This window comes from Lactuca saligna, chromosome 2 (genome assembly GCF_052625555.1).
Source record: "Lactuca saligna cultivar CGN05327 chromosome 2, ASM5262555v1, whole genome shotgun sequence".
Classification (NCBI taxonomy): Eukaryota; Viridiplantae; Streptophyta; class Magnoliopsida; order Asterales; family Asteraceae; genus Lactuca; species Lactuca saligna.
Window position 1 is genome coordinate 161,252,219 of NC_136418.1, and position 23,971 is coordinate 161,276,189.

Here is a 23,971-nt window from a genome sequence, read left to right on the forward strand (position 1 = left end):
TTTCCATATCTACCATATCGTTCCATAGCATATGTTGGTGAAGGTATGTCTCATTTTCTTGCAATTGTCCCGAGTAGCCATAAAATTAGTAATTTTGATAACAAGGCAAGTTGGGGTGTGACCATCTAAGAATCCACTCTCATACTGTTTTCGCATATGGTCAATGAATGGTAATATGCTTTACCTTTCCTCGTCAGTTAAACACTAGTTACATGTCGGATCTCCATTAAATATCCTCTTTATTTTAGTTCAACCCAAGTTGGTATTAGACCCCGGTTTGCTTGCCATATAAAACAAAGTAACTTGATGGAAAGGTTATGTGGAGGTAAGGACAATTATACAATTGGAGATTCTTACAACTATTTATTACCTATTTTTCCAAACTTAGATTATTCTTAACCTATTTGAGATAACAATAATAATAATAATAATAATAATAATAATAACTTTCTATCAGTCAAATTTTAAACCGGAAGGTATGATCTTATCGTATGGTGCGTGGGGGGATTTAGCCATTTCGCCACACATGGGAACATTATACTGCCGGCGGTGAGGTGTAGTCGCAATGATTAAGATACACCACACTTACTCTCCTCTCTTTCCTTCTCCAACGAATGCAAATCTTTTGTTTTTTATATTTTTTTTTAAATATCAAATTTTTAAATATATTTTTTTAACTATTTGCCACTCTATAAACACAAACTAATTTTAATCTTCAATCTCATACTATATTCTCTTTTTTTTTCTTTCTATCATTCATTTTACAACAAAATTGATTCCAACAACCTCATTCCAAAATCTGATCGAAGAAAATCTTGTGTTTCTAATTCAACTAAAAAATATTTTTCCTTTTCAAGCATACAAGCTAGAAAATTATTTTTCCTTTTGATTCATCGATTTTTGTATATCATCCCTAATTATACGCTCCTACTTATTACCTCATACAATTTCAATATCAAAATGTTCAATTATCGATCATGTTTCGCCAACGCAACCAATCAAGTTGTTGTATGTGAAGGGTTTTCGCAACTTTTATAACTTTTGCACTGAAATTATTCATTAAAATGATCATGTCGAGATCTCTTCACGAATTTGAATTAAAAAAATGGTGATTTCTTGATAAATGGTGATTAGAAGGTTTTTTTAAGGGATATGTGTGTTCCAAATATAATCATTAGTACAATGAATGATGCAACACAAATAAGTTAAATTATATGTAGATATTAGAACATCTAAAAGAATTCGAACAATGTCAGATTGAGATGCAAGTGTAAAGTTATTTAGGAAGAAAACGTCATCCTGAGAAGAACTCAATATTTATTAGGGGCGCTGATTCTTCCAAGGAAGAATTTGATTAAGCCACTGAAATAAAAGTTCAATTACAAGTATACCCTTGTTTAGATATGTAGTAGATTTTGATTCCGTTTAGTTCGTCATTTCTTCATACACAATTATACCAAAAATAAGAAATTGATATTTTATAACCCCATCTTCTTTTTCCTTTGAGGTATTGACATTTTACAACCCCATCTTTTTTTTCCTTTGCTCTTCCTTTTATCTTACATCAATATCTTTTTTTTTACAATAAATCCATCATCTTAATATATATATATATATATATATATATATATATATATATATATATATATATTCATTGTTTACACCACCATGTTTTTTAAAGATGATATAAACATATTAATTAGATAAAATTATTACAAAGTCAACCACTTAATAGAAAAAAATGACTGAATTCTAATACATGATACCCTTTAAAATTTTAGTTTATGGAATCGTCACAAACACTAAAATCGTCAACTTCTATCTTTGTCTTCCAAATAAGCAATGAAGTATTTGATAATATTAGTTATACAAGTGATGAGAACACAAGGTTTCTGCTTCTTATACGAGAAGTCTCATGTTCAAATCTCAAAGTTTTCAATCAGTTGATTTAAAAGTGTATCCAACTTTCTCACTTAACCGATATAGCTTGAAATAGATAAAAAAAAAATAGTTTTTGGTTTTTAAAATATCCGTTACCTAATCGTCGGTTCAGTTTTCTCATAAAATGTTTTTAACAAAACCGATTTAGTTTTTTCGTATCGGTTTCAGGAAAATGGGTTCATTCTGTACACCTCTACACATGAGTAGTTTGAATATTTGATATGCATTAGTTTGAATTTCTTTATTGGACAATATTTTATTGTAATCTGATATACTTTAGTTTGAAGTTATGTTTTTTTTATTTTTACGTTGAATGGTTGTTTGTGTAATAATTTTATCCTTTATAAAATCTTTATAAAAAGTTAGTTATGTGAAGAAATTACCAAAGAAAAAATAAATATTAAAATGGAGATTCATTGTAAAAAAAAATGGTAGCGAAAACAACAAAGAAAAACAAACAATTAGAGAAGGGGTATAAAGTCAATTTATAAAATCTTTAGAAAAAAGTTAGCTATGAGAAGAATTACCAAAGAAAAAATAAATATTAAGATGAGATTCATTGTCAAAAAAAGAAAAATGATAGTGAAAATAATAATGTAATATATATATATATATATATATATATATATATATATATATATATATATATATATATATATATATATATATATATATATATATATATATATATATATATATATTAAGATGATGGATTTATTGTAAAAAAATGCTAACAATAAAGGAAGAACAAAGAAAAACAAAAGATGGGGGTTGTAAAATCTCAATACCTCAAAGAAAAAAGATGGGGTTATAAAATGTTAATTTCTTATTTTGGTATAATTGTTTTATGAAGAAACGGGCGAACTAAAAACGGGATTAAAATCTCCTATATATCTAAAAACGGAATTAAAATCTCCTATATATCTAAACAAGGGTATATTTGTAATTGAATCTATAATTTTAGTAGCTTAATCAAATTCTTCCTTGGAATAATCACCGCCCATTTATTAGACGAATTCTCTCATCTTACAATTTATTAGTTTTTTCGAGAATTTTTTTTTTTTTTTTTTTTTTTATGGTTATTTTAGGTACTCGACATTTTCGTAATTTTTTTATTTTATAGACGGCTAAAGCTTTGCAATTCAAGGGCTCGTGTGTTGTTTTTTTGAAGGATAGTTTTTTCAGAATTATTAAAATTGAAGTTTCCTAAGTCTATCAATCTTTGGCATTTTGCGAAATCAAAGAATTTTAAGTATTATCTTCATGTTTGTCCATACACACTGCATCAATGAATAACTTAAAATTTTATAAAAACATACTATATGTATAGACAAACTAAATATCAATATGTTATTTTATTGTTATAAATATATTATACAATAAATATGGTTGGTTGGTTGGTTGATTTTAAAGTGCTTGCGTGAAAAATAAAAATAGACTCTAAAATATAATTTTTTATGTAAATAAAAACCATTTATTTATAAAATTAATCAAAACAAAAACTATCATTGATTTATCACCAATTCATCGCTAATGTACATAAAAAAAATCCATGCCTCTTGCACGACATCTTCTGTAGCTGATATGTGTATTTTTATATATATTTTTATGCACTTTATCTTAATATTTTGGTCTTATTTATTTTATTTTAGAACTAAAAAGTACTCATAATACTTTGAATTATGTTTTGCAGCTAATCGTTGTCAATAAAGCACAAAAGAAAAGACTGAAACGGAAACCGGACTTAGGAGCTAACAGGAATTAAATATGCTGAAGAAGTGGGTTACGCCCCGCGTAAAGTCGCAGTACGCCCAGCGTAGAGCCTAAACTAGCTGTACGCCCCGCGTAATTAAAGGGTACGCGCCGCGTACTGGGTGCCTTCAGACAACTCCAAATCGCGTAGTAATCGTGTGTACGCCCCGCGTAATCCTATGTACGCCCAGCGTACTTAGGTCGGCTACAAAGATTATAAAAGTCGATTTTCAGCTAACCAGGGAGGGGGATTCGACTTCTAACCTAATTTAGTCGACAATTAATTTCTGTTAAGCCGTTTTGAGGGTCTAGAAGGCGGTCGGAAGGTTGTTAAGCTAACGGGAGCGGAGATCGGAAGGGTTGGAGAGCGGATACGTGTCGGTAATCCTATGGGTTGTTAACGTGACCATGTTTAGCATTCCATTGTGTTACTATTCTGTATTTAGTTTCTGACTTGGGTGTAAAAACCTTTTACTTTGTGTTTATGATTGAATGAAGCTTTGATTATTAGACTAATTGCTATATTGAATAGTTTGTTTGTGTTTAATTTATCTTGTCAAGCTTGTTAAAAGATCCTTATGTATTAATGATGATTATTTTCTTTTAATTGTTAAGTGAATTGAGTTGTATGAACATATGCTTGATTGCTTGTCTCTTATGATTTTGATGACCATCGAGATTATAAGTCTAGGAATAACGAATGTGAAACTAGAATTAACATGGGAATAAGTAAGTTAATGTGTGAGCCTTGTTTGATGACCATCAACAAGAGGTTAATTGAATGTTTAATTTGGTTAACTATATTTACAAGTCTTGCTTGATACGAACTGAACACTAGGAAGCATGTTAGTTTAACCAATTGATCATTGTTTGAATTGACTTGTTTGCTAAAGGATTAGTTATAGTGAACGCGAATCTAATCATTTTAGGAATCGGTGAACATGAATAAATGAATTTGTGTATGCAATTGTCTATGTTTTTAAAGTGTAATTGGTCTAAACCAAAGTACCTGAAGAGATTTGCTTTCCTGTTAGTTTATCGAGAATGGTTAATTAATTATTAGTTTGAAATTTATTAAACTATTTCTTTTATTCTTTTCGTGTGACCTATAACCTATAATCAAATATATTAAATTAATCCACCGTTCCCTGTGATCGACACCCGACTTACCTAAGCTATACTGTAATCTGACCAGGTACACTGCCTATAAGTGTGCACAAAAGTACCCACTAATTTTTATATTTATAACCTAACAAACTTAGACTAACTATGCACTTATAGACAGTGTACCTAGTCAGATTACAGTATAGCTTAGGTAAGTCGGGTGTCGATCACAGGGAACGGTGGATTAATTTAATATATTTGATTATAGGTTACAGGTCACACGAAAAGAATAAAAGAAAGAGTTTAATAAATCTCAAACTAATAATTAATTAACCATTCTCGATAAACTAACAAGACAACAAATCTCTTCAGGTACTTTGGTTTAGACAAATTCCACCTTGAAAACATAGACAATTGCATACACAAATTCATTTATTCATGTTCACCGATTCCTAAAATGATTAGATTCGCGTTCACTATAACTAATCCTTTAGCAAACAAGTCAATTCAAACAATGATCAATTGGTTAAACTAACATGCTTCCTAGTGTTCAGTTCGTATCAAGCAAGACTTGTAAATATAGTTAACCAAATTAAACATTCAATTAACCTCTTGTTGATGGTCATCAAACAAGGCTCACACATTAACTTACTTATTCCCATGTTAATTCTAGTTTCACATTCGTTATTCCTAGACTTATAATCTCGATGGTCATCAAAATCATAAGAGACAAGCAATCAAGCATATGTTCATACAACTCAATTCACTTAACAATTAAAAGAAAATAATTATCATTAATACATAAGGATCTTTTAACAAGCTTGACAAGATAAATTAAACACAAACAAACTATTCAATATAGCAATTAGTCTAATAATCAAAGCTTCATTCAATCATAAACACAAAGTAAAAGGTTTTTACACCCAAGTCAGAAACTAAATACAGAATAGTAACACAATGGAATGCTAAACATGGTCACGTTAACAACCCATAGGATTACCGACACGTATCCGCTCTCCAACCCTTCCGATCTCCGCTCCCGTTAGCTTAACAACCTTCCGACCGCCTTCTAGACCCTCAAAACGGCTTAACAGAAATTAATTGTCGACTAAATTAGGTTAGAAGTCGAATCCCCCTCCCTGGTTAGCTGAAAATCGACTTTTATAATCTTTGTAGCCTACCTAAGTACGTTGGGCGTACATAGGATTACACGGGGCGTACACACGATTACTACGCGATTTGGAGTTATCTGAAGGCACCCAGTACGCGGCGCGTACCCTTTAATTACGCGGGGCGTACGGCGCTTTTGAGCACTACGCTAGGCGTAGTGCAAAGTTACGCGGGGCGTAACCCACTTCTTTAGCATATTTAATTCCTTTTAGCTCCTAAGTTCGGTTTCTGCTTCAGTCTTTTCTTTCGTGCTTTATTGACAACGAATAGCTGCAAAACATAATTCAAAGTATTATGAGTACTTTTTAGTTCTAAAATAGAATAAATAAGGCCAAAATATTATGATAAAGTGCATAAAAATATATATAAAAATACACATATCAAAATACCCCACACTTAGCCTTTGCTTGCCCCCAAGCAAATTTACTTTTATTTTACCAATATTGCACTAAACAATCCATTTAAAACTTAGTCATTATGCCAAGACCTTAACGCATGCATTTGTGTCTAATATTTTCCTAAAGTACCCCCCCCCCCCCCAATACTTTAAATACTCACAATCTTCATAAACACTTGCCCATTTTTTCCGAACAATGCTCATTTTATGCAACCCTCCGAATCCATCCGCAGAAAACCTCCTAACCTCAAGGTATTTTTAGTTGAGCAACCTAAGCGTACATAATCTAAAATTACAATTTATGATACCACTATGGAGCTTTTTAGGAATTCTTCACTTTCTTAACAATTTGATCTTTGATTTCTTCGAATTCACCACCTTATTTGATTTGATTTCTTGGTATCTTCAACTTTTTGAATTTCTTGGAATTTTGATCTTTTGATCTTCACTTTATTTGCTCCAAAATTCTTCAAACTTTTCCGTAATTCTCTCTTCTTCTTTTTTTTACATGTACCTCTCTTTTTTCACTCAAAACCTACATGCTTAAGCAGAGGCGCTCAACCTCAACCTTTATTGGTTAATGATAATAATTTTCCTGGATACATTTCAGCTTTAGGCTGCTAAACATATTGCATCCTTCAAACCGAGCGGGGTTATGTTTTTGTTCCATGATTTCATTAAAATAAGGGAAGCCACAAATGCACTATAACGTATATTGGCTCAACTAAACATTTGAGTTCTCATCGGATCATCTCATACAATATTAGCAAAATTTTAAAATATCACTAGATTTTTCTAAATTAAACTATTATTTCAAGTTTTCTTTAAAATTTTTAAATTTTCCTAAATCTAGTAATTTCCAACTATTATTTCATTTTTATAATTTACTTTTACCGACCCCTTACCCCACACTTATTTCATACAATTCCCTCATTGTATGCTAAAACAAATTAAGAACATATAAAGGAGAAAAAGGAACAGACTCCCCTGGGTAGTTGTGGCGACATCGAATGGGCTTGCTACAGGTTGCTTCAAATATTGCTGAAAAACTGGAAACTTGAACTGCTGCTTGTGGATGTGCCGGAAAATAAAATTAAGACCGCTATCTCCAAAAAAAATGTGGTGCAAAAGATCGCAAACAAATGCATTGTATAAAAAAACATGACGTGGGAAAGTGTCGACCACGTCGTCTCGTCAAGAATGACATTCTCTTCTCGCGATGAAAAATCCCCCACAACATAGGAAAGTGTCAACCATGTCGTGGCAGTCGGGATGATACTTCTTCCTCGCGTCGAAATACCACTCTAATAAATATGCACCCCACACTTATGACAAATTGTGGGTCTCGACTATACTCTTCGGACTCTCACACGGCTCTCTCTAGCAACAGTCGGATATAGCTGCTGAACTTACTGCCAGCTTTCTAAGGGCGAAAATTATGCAAAGATCTAAACAACCAAAGAGCATCAACATGGAAAACAAAAGTAAAAACTAAACTAAATTAAAGATCTATTACACACCAAATAAAAATACTAAACTAAACTAAAAATAACACAAAATAAAAATAAAAATAAAAAGGATAACTAAATCACTCATCATCTCCATCATCCTGCTGTTGCGTCCAGAAGTACCGGCCCCATCATATCGTGACTGAAATGGTGGTGGATAGGGAACCAAATACTGAAAACCCTGGTGGGCAAAGAATGCGTTCAACGCATTCCCTTGCCACCGCTGTTGCGTGTCCACATGTGCAACATAGTCGCTAAGGTTCTGGACCCTCATGTCAAGACGATCAATGCCTTGAGCTAAGTAGCGCATATCGATCTCCGGCTCAGGTCCCTGCTGCGCTCCCCGAGGAGCAGGTCTACGCCGCAAGACCCGTCTCGGCTGTGGCTCGGCGGCATCCTCCTCATCCGCCACATCATCTACTCGTACTCTCAAGACACTATCTCCACCCCTTTCCAATACACGCATCGACTCTAACAGTTGAAGACTCATCGGCCTCATGTCATGGAACACCATCGATCTCGTGATCTCACGCGTCAGCAACTGATATGACCGGGCTAAACGCGTGATAAAATGCCCTCCGCATATCGGGTTGTCCCCCCTAAGTCCCCTGGCCCTCCGTCCCAAATATACAGCCAAAGCAACCGGAAGGTTCAGGTGCCTCCCGGGAGTAACTAGCGCCCATAGGAAATAAAGGTCTATCGAAGGCACTCTCTCACTGTTCTTGTGATGCGTGAGAGAAATAGAAATCAACCGATGCAACATTCGGTAGGTAGTAGACCGAATCATCCCCCCTCGCGCGGTAGATGGTGTATAAACTGCCCCTGTAATCTCGGCCCAAAAAGTGTTCTCGTTATAGTCATCGGCCGCTCCGTAAGACAATCAGCAAGGAATGCCAGGAATTGGACACTCCTCGTCTCATCAGCTGTGTAAATACCCACCTGAGTCGCAAGCTCTATCACGCTGCATTCCCGGCTCACTCCACCTAGTCTGAAGGCAAAAGTTGTCCTGTCATCGACTGCCTTCCTATGATCATAGGAAACTGTAGCGTAGAACTCCAGCAAAAACTCCCGATAAACTGGCTCCTGGATCCGGAACAAACGTGCCCATCCCTGGCACACAAACAAGTCCACACCACTCGCGTCCGAGTGCGTGTATTGCAAAAATCCCTGGATCAATGCAGCTAGCCTAGTCCTGGTAGCCAATTCCCAATCGAATGATGGTGCTATATCAATCTCTTTGGTGAGAAGCAAGCTCAAATGTATGTGTTGGTTAGGACTTGAATGGACCGATTTCGGTTAATAAACTAAACCCTAGGACCTAATTTCGTATAATTTCCGTTCCACACCCATCGATTTAAATTTGGGGACGTACGCCAAGCGTACCCCTGTTGACTTCGAGTTCTTGACTGACTGCGAGTTCTTGACTGCTACACTTGATTCTCTGCTGAGACACGAGATTATGGGGGTTGATTTTTAAGGATGGTCTCGTTTTTTTTCCTACTGCATTTGCACCACGAAATGTTAACAGTTTGCTGCCCTGCTGTGTTTATTTTGAGCTGGGGTATGGTTTATACACAAGTAAAAGAACCGACACAGATCTGTGGAACCTGGACGTACGCCCAGCATACGCTGGATGTACGCCCATCGTACTGTCCCCATCCATATTCAATTGTGTTGGTTTAAAGTTTATTAATGCTACCATATTTTGTTTGGTTTTGTGTTTTTGTTTATTTGTGTAGGTTATGGCTCGAAGGACGCAAAGGACCAACCCACCCGAGGATGTGACTGACCATCGTTTTTTACAATTTCCGCAAACGCTGAACGATGCTACCCGGGAGCGTTATGTCACCAACTTGAGCTTGCTTCTCACCAAAGAGATTGATATAGCACCATCATTCGATTGGGAATTGGCTACCAGGACTGGGCTAGTTGCATTGATCCAGGGATTTTTGCAATACACGCACTCGGACGCGAGTGGTGTGGACTTGTTTGTGTGCCAGGGATGGGCACGTTTGTTCCGGATCCAGGAGCCAGTTTATCGGGAGTTTTTGTTGGAGTTCTACGTTACAGTTTCCTATGATCATAGGAAGGCACTCGATGACAGGACAACATTTGCCTTCAGACTAGGTGGAGTGAGCCGGGAATGCAGCGTGATAGAGCTTGCGACTCGGGTGGGTATTTACACAGCCGATGAGACGAGGAGTGTCCAATTCCTGGCATTCCTTGTTGATTGTCTTACGGAGCGGCCGATGACTATAACGAGAACACTTTTTGGGCTAAGATTACAGGGGCAGTTTATACACCATCTAACGCGCGAGGGGGGATGATTCGGTCTACTACCTACCGAATGTTGCACCGGTTGATTTCTATTTCTCTCACGCATCACAAGAACAGTGAGAGAGTGCCTTCGACAGACCTTTATTTCCTATGGGCGCTAGTTACTCCCGGGAGGCACCTGAACCTTCCGGTTGCTTTGGCTGTATATTTGGGACGGAGGGCCAGGGGACTTAGGGGGGACAGCCCGATATACGGAAGGCATCACGCGTTTAGCCCGGTCATATCAGTTGCTGACGCGTGAGATCACGAGATCGATGGTGTTCCACGACATGAGGCCGATGAGTCTTCAGCTGTTAGAGTCGATGCGTGTATTGGAAAGGGGTGGAGATAGTGTCTTGAGAGTACGAGTAGATGATGTGGCGGATGAGGAGGATGCCGCCGAGCCACAGCCGAGACGGGTCTTGCGGCGTAGACCTGCTCCTCGGGGAGCGCAGCAGGGACCTGAGCCGGAGATCGATATGCGCTACTTAGCTCAAGGCATTGATCGTCTTGACATGAGGGTCCAGAACCTTAGCGACTATGTTGCACATGTGGACACGCAACAGCGGTGGCAAGGGAATGCGTTGAACGCATTCTTTGCCCACCAGGGTTTTCAGTATTTGGTTCCCTATCCACCACCATTTCAGTCACGATATGATGGGGCCGGTACTTCTGGACGCAACAGCAGGATGATGGAGATGATGAGTGATTTAGTTATCCTTTTTATTTTTATTTTTATGTTGTGTTATTTTTAGTTTAGTTTAGTATTTTTATTTGGTGTGTAATAGATCTTTAATTTAGTTTAGTTTTTACTTTTGTTTTCCATGTTGATGCTCTTTGGTTGTTTAGATCTCTACATAATTTTCGCCCTTAGAAAGCTGGCAGTAAGTTCAGCAGCTATGTCCGACAGTTGCTAGAGAGAGCCGTGTGAGAGTCCGAAGAGTATAGTCGAGACCCACAATTTGTCATAAGTGTGGGGTGCATATTTATTAGAGTGGTATTTCGACGCGAGGAAGAAGTATCATCCCGACTGCCACGACATGGTTGACACTTTCCTATGTTGTGGGGGATTTTTCATCGCGAGAAGAGAATATCATTCTTGGCGAGACGACGTGGTCGACACTTTCCCACGTCATGTTTTTTTATACATTGCATTTGTTTGTGATCTTTTGCACCACTTTTTTTTTTTAAGATAGTGGTCTGAATTTTATTTTCCGGCACATCCACAAGCAGCAGTTCAAGTTTCCAGTTTTTCAGCAATATTTGAAGCACCCTGTAGCAGCCCCATTCGATCTCGCCACAACTACCCAGGGGAGTCTGTTTCTTTTTCTCCCTTTTTATGTTCTTAATTTGTTTTAGCATACAATGAGGGCATTGTATGAAATAAGTGTGGGGTAGGGGGTCGGTAAAAGTAAATTATAAAAATGAAATAATAGTTGGAAATTACTAGATTTAGGGAAATTTAAAAATTTTAAAGAAAACTTGAAATAATAGTTTAATTTAGAAAAATCTAGTGAAATTTTAAAATTTTGCTAATATTGTATGAGATGATCCGATGAGAACTCAAATGTTTAGTTGAGCCAATATACGTTATAGTGCATTTGTGGCTTCCCTTATTTTAATGAAATCATGGAACAAAAACATAACCCCGCTCGGTTTGAAGGATGCAATATGTTTAGCAGCCTAAACCTGAAATATATCCAGGAAAATTATTATCATTAACCAATAAAGGTTGAGGTTGAGCGTCTCTGCTTAAGCATGTAGGTTTTGAGTGAAAAAAGAGAGGTACATGTAAAAAAAGAGAGAGAGAGAGAGAGAGAGAGAGAGAGAGAATTACGAAAAAGTTTGAAGAATTTTGGAGCAAATAAAGTGAAGATCAAAAGATCAAAATTCCAAGAAATTCAAAAACTTGAAGATACCAAGAAATCAAATCAAATAAGGTGGTGAATTCGAAGAAATCAAAGATCAAATTGTTAAGAAAGTGAAGAATTCCTAAAAAGCTTCATAGTGGTATCATAAATTGTAATTCTAGATTATGTATGCTTAGGTTGCTCAACTAAAAATACCTTGAGGTTAGGAGGTTTTCTGCGGATGGATTCGGAGGGTTGCATAAAATGAGCATTGTTCGAAAAAAGTGGGCAATGGTTTATGAAGATTGTGAGTATTTAAAGTAGGGGGGGTACTTTAGGAAAATTTTAGACACAAATGCATGCGTTGAGGTCTTGGCATAATGACTAAGTTTTAAATGGATTGTTTAGTGCAATATTGGTAAAATAAAAGTAAATTTGTTTGGGGGCAAGCAAAGGCTAAGTGTGGGGTATTTTGATATGTGTATTTTTATATATATATTTTTATGCACTTTATCTTAATATTTTGGCCTTATTTATTCTATTTTAGAACTAAAAAGTACTCATAATACTTTGAATTATGTTTTGCAGCTATTCGTTGTCAATAAAGCACAAAAGAAAAGACTGAAGCGGAAACCGGACTTAGGAGCTAAAAGGAATTAAATATGTTGAAGAAGTGGGTTACGCCCCGCGTAAAGTCGCAGTACGCCCAGCGTAGAACCTAAACTAGCCGTACGCCCCGCGTAATTAAAGGGTACGTGCCGCGTACTGGGTGCCTTCAGATAACTCCAAATCGCGTAGTAATCGTGTGTACGCCCCGCGTAATCCTATGTACGCCCAGCGTACTTAGGTCGGCTACAAAGATTATAAAAGTCGATTTTCAGCTAACCATGGAGGGGGATTTGACTTCTAACCTAATTTAGTCGACAATTAATTTCTGTTAAACCGTTTTGAGGGTTTAGAAGGTGGCCGGAAGGCCGTTAAGCTAACGGGAGCGGAGATCGGAAGGGTTGGAGAGCGGATACGTGTCGGTAATCCTATGGGTTGTTAACGTGACAATGTTTAGCATTCCATTGTGTTACTATTCTGTATTTAGTTTCTGACTTGGGTGTAAAAACCTTTTACTTTGTGTTTATGATTGAATGAAGCTTTGATTATTAGACTAATTGCTATATTAAATAGTTTGTTTGTGTTTAATTTATCTTGCCAAGCTTGTTAAAAGATCCTTATGTATTAATGATGATTATTTTCTGTTAATTGTTAAGTAAATTGAGTTGTATGAACATATGTTTGATTGCTTGTCTCTTATGATTTTGATGACCATCGAGATTATAAGTCTAGGAATAACGAATGTGGAACTAGGATTAACATGGGAATAAGTAAGTTAATGTGTGAGCCTTGTTTGATGATCATCAACAAGAGGTTAATTGAATGTTTAATTTGGTTAACTATATTTACAAGTCTTGCTTGATACGAACTGAACACTAAGAAGCATGTTAGTTTAACCAATTGATCACTGTTTGAATTGACTTGTTTGCTAAAGGATTAGTTATAGTGAACGCGAATCTAATCATTTTAGGAATCGGTGAACATGAATAAATGAATTTGTGTATGTAATTATCTATGTTTTCAATGTGGAATTTGTCTAAACCAAAGTACCTGAAGAGATTTGTTGTCCTGTTAGTTTATCGAGAATGGTTAATTAATTATTAGTTTGAGATTTATTAAACTATTTCTTTTATTCTTTTCGTGTGCCCTGTAACCTATAATCAAATATATTAAATTAATCCACCGTTCCCTGTGATCGACACCCGACTTACCTAAGTTATATTGTAATCTGACTAGGTATACTGCCTATAAATGCATAGTTAGTCTAAGTTTGTTAAGTTATAAATATAAAAATTAATGGGTACTTTTGTGCATATAAGTTACGTTAATTTATTATGCACAGATCGACTATCACAATAAAATAGGATCTGCAATATACATTTGCTTTTGTCATCGAATTAAACATCTTGGAAAAAAGCGAATTCCTAGATTCCGAATCCGCTTGATGCCGTTTAAAAAATATCCGCTTGATAAATTATAAATAATAAAATAAGGAGACCAAAATGAACTTAAACTATAATTATAATTTTGGTGGATAATATCTTTAATATAATATCGTGCTTCTTAATGAATCCATACGAAATTATGTATTTCCGAAAGGGCAACTCAGCTCCGACTGAGTCGACCCAACTAAAATTGTTTGTCTTTTTTTTTTAATTCACATAGAATTGATATATTAAATAATATTAAAAAATTATTACTCAAATAAACATGTTATTTTGTTAAATAAATATGATCTTGTAATCTGTAAACACTTGAATATATAATAATATTTTCAAACCTTTTTAACTCCATTAATTATTAAATTTAAACTTGTCTATTTTATTTTTTAGATACAATTTAAAACTTCATATCTAAATAAATGGAAATCAATTTTATAAAATGTCATATTTTTATTGATTTTGTCACATGTTATTTTTTAAAAGTTTTTGAATTATTTTTTTTTCCACTTGTAGTTTTCATTTTTTATAATTTAAAATTCATATTTTAATGAGATTTATATATATATAAAGTAGATCAATCTATTAAATTTCATAATAAATGTTGTATAATCTTTCAAATATGTTACATTATATATTAAATTATTTATTTTATTTATTATATTCTTTGTATATAAACTTATTATTTTAAAAAATATGTAATGCTTATAATTTTATATTTATACTTTTTTCCAAACCCTTTATATAATAAATTATATTTGATACATAACCAAACTCATAAAGTTACCCAACACGAACATATAAAACCATATATAAAACATGAGACGAAAGCAAACATATAAAACCATATTCCACAAAGATAGATTGTTTTAAAAATTGTTATATGCAAAATCACAAAATACGAGAAATCGTGCATGAAAAAACAACATTGTTCATCTCATTCGCGTGTGATACTTTTAGTTTTCTCGGGCCGGATACGTTACAGCTTCTTATTAGAATATAGGAATGTTATATCCTCTAGATCTATATTTGTAATCTTCAAAATAACTGGTTTTATTTAATGGCACAATTTATAGTCCGTTTGCATTCTCACTCATATTGTGATTCAAGAACAAGGACAAGTCTATGGATTTCTTGCAGCAAACTAAAAACCCAAGAAAAAGGAGTTTCGTATGATACCTTCTTTGAGAGTGCTTATTGCTTCTTTCTTTGATGATGGAGAGCCCAAATTAGAATTCCTATAATGTGGTAATCGATTTTAATAAGTAAATAATGGCCAAAGTAAAACAAAATCTTTCTGTTTATATGCAAAATGTTTAATGTCAAACATTTTTCTATCAAATGATTGGTTTAATACTCTAATATTATGCAAAATGTTTAATGTCAAACATTTTTCTATCAAATGATTGGTTTGATACTCTAATATGGTATATATTATATAGTTCACATTTACTATTTTTGTTTAACTTTTTATTAGATTCAAGTAAACATTAATTTTTTTCTCGAAATTCCAGAATTGTTTCAGTTTGGAACTTGTTTTTGAAACTCCAGAATACTCATAGACTATTTTTGCCAAAAACAATTCTTTTATTTTCTTCAAATACACATAATTAGATTACTCAATTTCCTAATGAAAAAAAGACTTCCTCATGTTAATAACCCGACCCATAGCCTAATAACCAGTCGTGTACTTTTCTTAACCATAACCGGACTCTATGTAACAAGGATTTTTAATAGGCCTAGGCCCAATACATATAAATGTTCAAAATGTTAATTACCATTTTCCCAACACAAATAGTCACTTAAAATGTTGATGAATGCCTTTTCTAACAAAAAAAATCCATCAATTACTCTTTAAAAACATCAAAATTCCCATTTTCCAAACATACGATAGAAATGTTATACACAAAATGAACCAAACTCCAGTCATCTGACTAACCTTTCTCTTCATCAATAATATCACTCACTATTTTCATCATCAAGAATCTGAAGAACCCCCAAAGCTGAAGAACCCAGATGCATTCCTCTAACAATTCCACCATAATCACTCTTAATCTTATGGCATAGAACCAAAACAGAGTCCCAAAGAGCTGTTCTTCCCTACAATTCAAACTCACAAAACTCAGCTTCTTACAATCATTCCAAAACTCAAACCACATTACTTTTATTTCACATACCTCAAAAGAAAACTGCGGCTTTTTATCCCAATACAATGCAAAAATTGGAGGGCTTTTTTTGTCAAAAGCCAATACACAACCTCCAGGATGAAGCACAGAGGGTACCCCACAAATCACCCCCAAATACTTCTCAGGAAACCGGTCTTTTGATGGAAGTACCCCTATAAATAAAGGGTTTCTACTAGACTGTGATCCCACATGTGATGTGGGGTCCACATGAAGCATCCATTTCGGGTGTTCCAAAAAAGCACAAAACAGATACAGCAGTAAATGAGAGTCACTAGGAACTTCACTCCATTTTTTCTTATTAAACTTCTCCCCATTTGTTATATACTCATAGTTCTTAACACAAGTTCCCACACCAAGTTCTGCAAAATATCAACACATAAAGAATCTATTTTTAATATTATTTTGATTATAAAAAGCTATCAAGATTCAAGAAAAAAAAAATACTCAAATACCTCGTATTCTTTGTACAGTATAATCCGCCCGTATACTGGTCTGTGGTAACAACCCCTTTGCCCATTCCCCTTTCATCAAAGCAAGAAGCTTTTGGTGTTCTGATATGGCATCTATACAATCTTGTATAACAGGGACTGAAGTGTTCTGTATTTGTTGTAAAAGAGTAGTGCGTAATTGACCAATAAGCCCTTCCTCATCAAGGGTATATGCAGGCTGCCATTCGTTGTTTCTTTCATTTGAAACAGTTGCAGTAGCTCCTGTTGATGAATCACTTCCAATTTTGCTAACTGTGATTGTAATACCGATTTTAGCAGCAGCCTCCATGACTTTTATGTGACTGGTTTCGATTTTTGCAAGAAGGGGGTTTAAGAGAACTGAAGAGAACCACTGTCTTAAATGGTCACGCCACTCTTCAATCTGTGGGTAGATGCCTAGGCGGGCAAAAGCGTCAATTGACTCTTCCATGGACATGGGTGGAGGGAGGTCACCTTCACCTTTCTTTGGTGGGGTACTGAACTTTTGAGAACCAGGGGACATGCGTACAGGTCTTAAAGGTGTACTTCTTGTAGTGCTATTGGAATTAGGGCTAGATATGTTGAATCCGGTTGTTGTGGGGGGTGGGGTGGTCATTTTACCAGCTGACATGGAGAATTTTTCATCAAAATCTGCTAAGAATGTTTCGAGTTGTTGTTCTGTTGATATTTCTCTGGTGGAAGATGATCGTTTGCTTGACCATGGAGTGGAAACGTGTTGTTCAATGCCAGGTGGCGTCTTCATGTTTGGTGATTGTGAGGGGATGAGATAGACTGATGGTGAAACTGGTGGTTTAGATGGAGTGCTGAAGGAATGCATCTTGTTTGCACTACTAGTGGTTGATTTGTCATTGTTTATACGAGTTTGGTGAAGGGGGACAAGTGTGTTGAAAGGAGATGTGTTAGGTTTAGATTTGGGTGGATCTTTTGATGATTTTGATTCAATCTGCTCAAACTGTGGCTTGATTCCCATTAGTTTTAGTTGCTGGCTAGTTAGATTTAGCTGCTCTTTGGTGGGATTAGATGGAAATGAAGGTGTAGCAGGTTTTCTTTTCCATAAGGAGATGGCTTTGAGAAGGGCAAATAAGGATCCAATCAAAACCAGAGTCATGACAGCTTGCATTACTTTTAGAAAGATATCTGAAGACAAACAGAAGAGATTTAAGGGGATAACACTTGGAAAGTTTGGAAGAATTTAACAATATGAAATCGAAATGAATGCTATTACTCACGAGCAACATCTTGTGTGAAATATCTGAGCTTGGAACTGTCAGCGATGTCGTTTTCCCTTGAATAGAACACAGTAAATGATTTTGTTAGTCGCTCATAGCAAAGATGTAAGTGTTTCGGTATTCAGATCATTTTTTACAATGGATAGAAACAACCATTAGTTTAAACAATGTTCACCTGAATCCAACTTTTAAAATTACAATGTACGCATCAATTTAGATGTACTAACAATTTTCTACAGAAACAAGCATATACAAAAAAACAGATATACCAACAAATATATGATTCATTCAAATACAAGTATACGAAATGCCAGAAACAGACTATAAACGCAATCTTAGTTATATCGAATGCAAGCAGGAAATAGACATGGAACTTATTGAAATAGTGGAGAGAGCGATGGAGATAGAACTGGGGATATGTATGGTACCTGAGGACGAAGGAGACCAGAGAGAAAGCAGAAGCGGATGCTATAGTGAGAATGAAGAGGAAAGTAGACTTGGAGGGGCGGAGACTGTTTTTGGTTAGGGCAGCGGAGAGAGCTGGGTTCTGATACACCGCGAACTTTGTGACGGGATTAGATGTGTCTTTTCTTCCTCCTCCCTCCATAGGTAGAAGATTTCCTGTTAATTTGCGCTTTGGTGCGATAGGGTTTCTACTATTCCGCCATTGATGAAAGCTTCGAGGTTCAAATAGGGCGCTGCGATGCAAGTGTTTTAAATTTGGGTTAATGCAAGCAACTAACAATTAGCAACGTCTCGGCAAACCACAAGAAAACATTAAAACAACGGTACTTTTTTTTTCCCTAAAACGGATTTTTGATAAACTCGAGCAATTTATACATAATAATTTATATTTGATGGAGTGGTACAATACAACACTTTAATGCACAAATTATTAGCATGAAAAAAAATTATTGTGTACGAATTTGTTTCTTTTTTATAAATCAAAGACATAACTATATTATAACGGACAGGGAATATAAAAAAACATACAAATGTTTATAGATATTGCATATGAAAGTAAAAAAATAAATTATGGCTATTAGTATTATTGAGATGTGTAAAAGGTCCACTGAAATTGAAAAATATCTATAAGCGTTGAAGGATCTTTTTATTGATAATATTTTTTGTTTTATTAGTTGAACGACCTTCATCGTCACATATGAGTACCTTCAAACATTTTTTACTTGTGACACGAGAAACAACTACATATAACTGACCATGAGCGAAGACGGATCTACGCAACCTTGTAGGCCGATAAATAAACTTATGACATTGTACTTTCAAAGTACAATGCTTTAATAAGAAAATAAATAAATAAGAGTCTACTAAGATTATTTGGAACCAAAACCGCAAAATCAGTCAAGCAAGGGTATTTGTGATATATAATTATTGTAAGTATTTTAATAACTTAGTCTATATATGTATGCGGAAGTTTTCAAGGTCGGACCTTCATACTCGAATCTGGATAAAAGAAAATAGTAGAAGGAGATAGTGTACCTGCTTCCATTGAAGCTTTTAGATCTGAAGAACAAGCTTGGTTTTCCAGTTGATCTCAAGACATTTCTAAGAACCCTTTGCACTCAAGAAAAACGAATTTGTGAATTAATTTCATCCTCTCTGGTTTGCTCATCATCACATATATTTATAGATGAAGATAAACCCTTCGTGAGCGGATTCGTTATCATGGAGTTTGTCCCGATGTGCTCTATTGCGATTTTACCATTTTGCACTCTTTCTTTAACAATAAGAAACTTAATGTCAATATGCCTTGACTTTGTGGAACTTCTGTTGTTGGAATACAACACTGCTAACTTATTGTCACAATACAACTTTAGTGGTCTTTCAATACCAATAATACACAGCCCTGTGACTAAGTTTCGCAGCCATATTGCATGATCTGATGCCTCGAAACATGCTGCAAATTCTGCTGCCATTGTGGAAGAAGTTACTAAAGTTTGTTTAGCACTCTTCCATGAAATAGCTCCTCCTGCTAATAAGTAAATGTAGCCTAATGTGGATCGATAACTGTCTTGGCATCCAGCAAAATTAGAATCAAAATACCCAATGATCTCCAAAACATCTGATTTCCTATACGAGAGCATGTAGTCTTTTGTTCTTTGTAGATATCTCAAAACCCGTTTGGCTGCTTTCCAATGGTCCATACCTGGGTTGCTTAGATATCTTCCCAACATCCCTACAATGAAAGATATGTCGGGACGTGTACACACTTGAGCATACATAAGACTCCCAACAACCGATGCATAAGGAATCTTCTGCATCTCTTTAACTTCAAGGTCGTTTTTAGGGCATTGATCGAGACTGAATTTGTCTCCTTTTGAAATAGGGGTGTATCCTGGTTTGCAGTTTTGCATGCCAAATCTTTCAAGATCTTTTCAATATAGCTCTTTTGTGATAATCCTATAATTCCACGAGATCTGTCTCGTTGAATTTGGATTCCTAATACAAATGAGGCTTCCCCAAGATCTTTCATCTCAAAATGCTTCGAAAGAAATTTCTTGGTCTCATATAAGACCCCTAAATCATTGGTGGCTACTGGCAAGTAATATATCATCAACATACAAGACCAGAAAAATGTATTTACTCCCACTAAACTTGTGATATTGTGACATCCTCAATTTCTCGGCCAGAAAAGACCGATTTGTTTATGCTTTGTTTTTAAAATCAGAGTAATCTTTTAAAGAAAATAGTTGCGGAATTTGTTCCCAAAATATGATAAAGATTTATCAAAGCATTTCTTTAAAGAAATGTATTTTTATTATATAACAAAATCTCGGGATGTCATGTTCCGATACAGACACATAAGCATAAACAGAACTTACATTATTTACACTAAAGATTTCACATCTCTTTTAATATCTCCGTGCAATATATCTTCGTATCGATACCTGTGATACAAAGAAAACTGAGTGGGTCAGGCTTGGGAGCCTGGTGAGCATATAGGGTTTTCAACCCACAATAATATAATTATTATATTCAACCATCAAACAATCAACCCAATTACCCATCCCCATTATCTTCTTTATTTCTTAGGATTTTACCATAAGAATTCAAATACCCGTCATTCATTCATTCCTAAGGATTGACCTAAGGAATTAGCACAAAATCTATTGCTACATAAGGCGCATCTAGCAACATCATCCTTTAAGCGCCTCTGTCAGGATTACGTCATACATTATGAGGCGCAACTGCCAGGTTTATGATATTCTCTTTTAGGCGAATCTGCCGATATTATCCTATAAGCGCATCTGCGAGGATTATCCTATAAGCGCATCTGCTAGTATTATGACAATCTCTATTTGGCGCATCTGCCGACATTATCCTATAAGCGCATTTGTCAGGATTGCGACATTCACTACTTGGTGCATCTACCGATATTATTCTTAAGCACATCTACTAGTTTTATGACATTCTCTAATTGGTGCATCTGCCAATATCATTCTTAATCATCTTTCATACCTCCTTATTTTATCACATACCAACTATCTCATCTACCCATGTTCTACCCAAGATATTTGTATATATAAAATACATATACAGTTTAAATCATTTAAAAACTATATAAAACATCCATTCCACACTTATCTCAAATAAACGACAATATATAAACACATAACACGTATATCGTAGCAAATACTTAATACTTATGTGTTAGAAGAAAGTAACTATACACTCACACCAAACATATACTTAATACATTCAAACAATACTTCTATTAAAATCGTGTTTATGAAAGGGACTATACACCTACGCATATAAACAACTTTATATTATACACATAGCACATATTTCATAGCAAATACTTAATATTTATATGTTAGAAGAAAGTGACCACACACTCACACATATAAACAACTATATATATACACATAACAAGTATTTTATAAAATACTTCATATCTATGTGTAAGATGAAAGTGACTATACACTCACACATATAAACAACTTTATATTATACACATAGCACATATTTCATAGCAAATACTTAATATTTATGTGTTAGAAGAAAGTTACCACACACTCACACATATAAACAACTATATATATACACATAGCATGTATTTTATAAAATACTTCATATGTATGTGTAAGACGAAAGTGACTATACACTCACACATATAAACAACTTTATATTATACACATAACACATATTTCATAGCAAATACTTATATTTATGTGTTAAAAGAAAGTGACCACACACTCACTTGATTAGAAGATGATTGGACAACATTACGGCTCTTCAAGTACATATTCTTCGGTGAAACCGGGATCACTTCACACACCGGCTTTCTCGCGGGCAAAGCTTTGTCTCAGAAACTCTTTTCTTATCAGGATCTTCGGACTTCGGGACTTGCTTCGGGTATTGGGGTGATACCAGGGCTTCGGGGGTACTTTTTTGCACGTAAATCAAGGTGATATGGGTGAGAGATGAGAGAATGAACAACCAAACTCGGTTGGCCCTTCAAATTTATGTATAGGGCAAAACTGGCCCTTGCCACGTCGTGGCACCTTTTGCCATGTCGTGGGCTTGATCATCACTGCATGCGTCATCTCAAGTTGCATCTGGGGGACTTCTGGAGGTGTCAGAAGACCTGCCATGTCGTGGCACTGCTTGCCACGTCGTGGTCTCTGACAGTTTTGGGGTTTCGTGCCCCGAACTTCAGAAATTCATAACTTTCGCATACGAACTCCGTTTTTGACGTTCTTTATATCGACGCGTAGGTGAGATTATTCTCTACAACTATCGTTTAGACTTAATTGGCTATTTTTTACTTTATTTTTAATATATTATAAGTATATTACTTATATATTATCTTTATTAGGCCGGGACAGGAAAACTCCGTTCGAAATTCATAACTCCTTCATCTGAACTCTGTTTTTGTCTGTCTTTTTATCGTTGGACTATTATCGAATAAATCTTTGAATTTCGTTTAGATAACTAGGGATAGTTATCTATCTACCTTAAATTCACTATTTATGTCGCGTTGGGTCGTGTCGGTTCTATCGCGAAACTTCGACAGGTCATAACTTCTTCATTATAACTCGGATTTTAGCGTTCTTTATATGCACGGAAACCTTGTGACATATAATAAAACTTGGTTAAGATTAATCCTTATAAATAATCTTCCATCAAAAAGTCATTTTTGATGTTTATCGTCTCTAATTTGACTAGCCCGGATATACGGGCGTTATAGATATACACAATCATCTACTATATTTGCCTCAAAACCAAATGAGACAATGATTTGATGAAATTTGTGGTACCACTGGCAGGAGGCTTGCTTGAGTCTATAGATAGATTTATTTAGCTTGCAAACCATTTCCTTTGATTCTTTCGATACGAAGTTTTCTGGTTGCACCATATATATATATATATATATATATATAGTTTCATCAATGTCACCATTGAGAAATGTTGTCTTAACATCCATCTGATGTAACTCAAGATTGTAATGTGCAACCAGTGCCATGATCAACCTAAAAGAGTCTTTTGTTGAAACTAGAGAAAATGTCTCTTTAAAATCAATTCCTTCCTTTTGAGTATAGCCCTTAGCTACAAGACGTGCCTTATGTCTTTTCACATTACCTTTTGAATCCCTTTTGGTCTTAAAAATCCATTTGCAACCAATAGGCTTCGTACCTTCAGGTAATGGAACAAGATCCCAAACTTTATTGTCTTGCATGGACTTATACTCCTCATTCATGGCATCAATCCACTTTTGAGAATTTGAACTTTGCATGACCTGAGAGAAGTTGATTGGATCATTTTCAATCATTCCATCCGGTTCTTCATTTTCTTGCAGATATACATGGAAATCCATTCCATCATACCAAATTAATTTTTGAAAAAAAAAACACTAAAAAGTCAAATACTAACCCACAAATTTCTCTAAAGTTGATTTAAAAGATCCTTACTAGCACCTCTGAGAAGAACGGTGCACGCTTTGAGATCTTGACAATCAAC

The 23,971-nt window shown here is 35.1% G+C and overlaps 1 protein-coding gene and 1 pseudogene across 3 annotated transcripts; both read right to left on the reverse strand.

Annotated features, from left to right (window-relative positions):
• Positions 1 to 5,671: 5,671 nt before the first annotated feature.
• On the reverse strand, positions 5,672 to 18,735 carry LOC145032437 (cytochrome B561, amino-terminal protein). Of its 3 annotated transcripts, none has more exons than XR_013677133.1 (7): positions 18,415 to 18,735; positions 17,987 to 18,042; positions 16,722 to 17,894; positions 16,261 to 16,628; positions 16,023 to 16,183; positions 15,263 to 15,321; positions 5,672 to 6,237 (listed from the first exon to the last, which is right to left on the reverse strand). XR_013677133.1 is itself a non-coding variant. In XM_078981248.1 (6 exons), exons 1-5 carry the CDS (start codon positions 18,591 to 18,593, stop codon positions 16,043 to 16,045), a joined length of 1,917 nt encoding a protein of 638 aa, XP_078837374.1. In that variant the 5' UTR covers positions 18,594 to 18,735; the 3' UTR covers positions 14,995 to 15,321; positions 16,023 to 16,042. The 3 variants fall into 3 exon arrangements, 1 of the variants encoding a protein (XP_078837374.1); XR_013677134.1 differs by lacking the exon at positions 5,672 to 6,237 and adding an exon at positions 11,703 to 11,877; XM_078981248.1 differs by lacking the exon at positions 5,672 to 6,237 and having other exon boundaries at positions 14,995 to 15,321.
• An 834-nt stretch (positions 18,736 to 19,569) lies between these two features.
• On the reverse strand, positions 19,570 to 20,361 carry LOC145030312 (secreted RxLR effector protein 161 pseudogene; annotated as a pseudogene).
• Positions 20,362 to 23,971: the final 3,610 nt, after the last annotated feature.

What these genes read in the sequence shown, in the direction of transcription:
- LOC145032437 (XM_078981248.1), bottom strand. Translation starts at nt 18,593, where the DNA reads ATGGAGGGAGGAGGAAGAAAAGACACATCTAATCCCGTCACAAAGTTC. An exon ending in TACTGTACAAAGAATACGAG is followed by an intron (nt 16,629 to 16,721) that starts GTATTTGAGTAT and finishes GATATTTTGCAG; the next exon opens with AACTTGGTGTGGGAACTTGT. An exon ending in AGCCGCAGTTTTCTTTTGAG is followed by an intron (nt 16,184 to 16,260) that starts GTATGTGAAATA and finishes TTTGAATTGTAG; the next exon opens with GGAAGAACAGCTCTTTGGGA.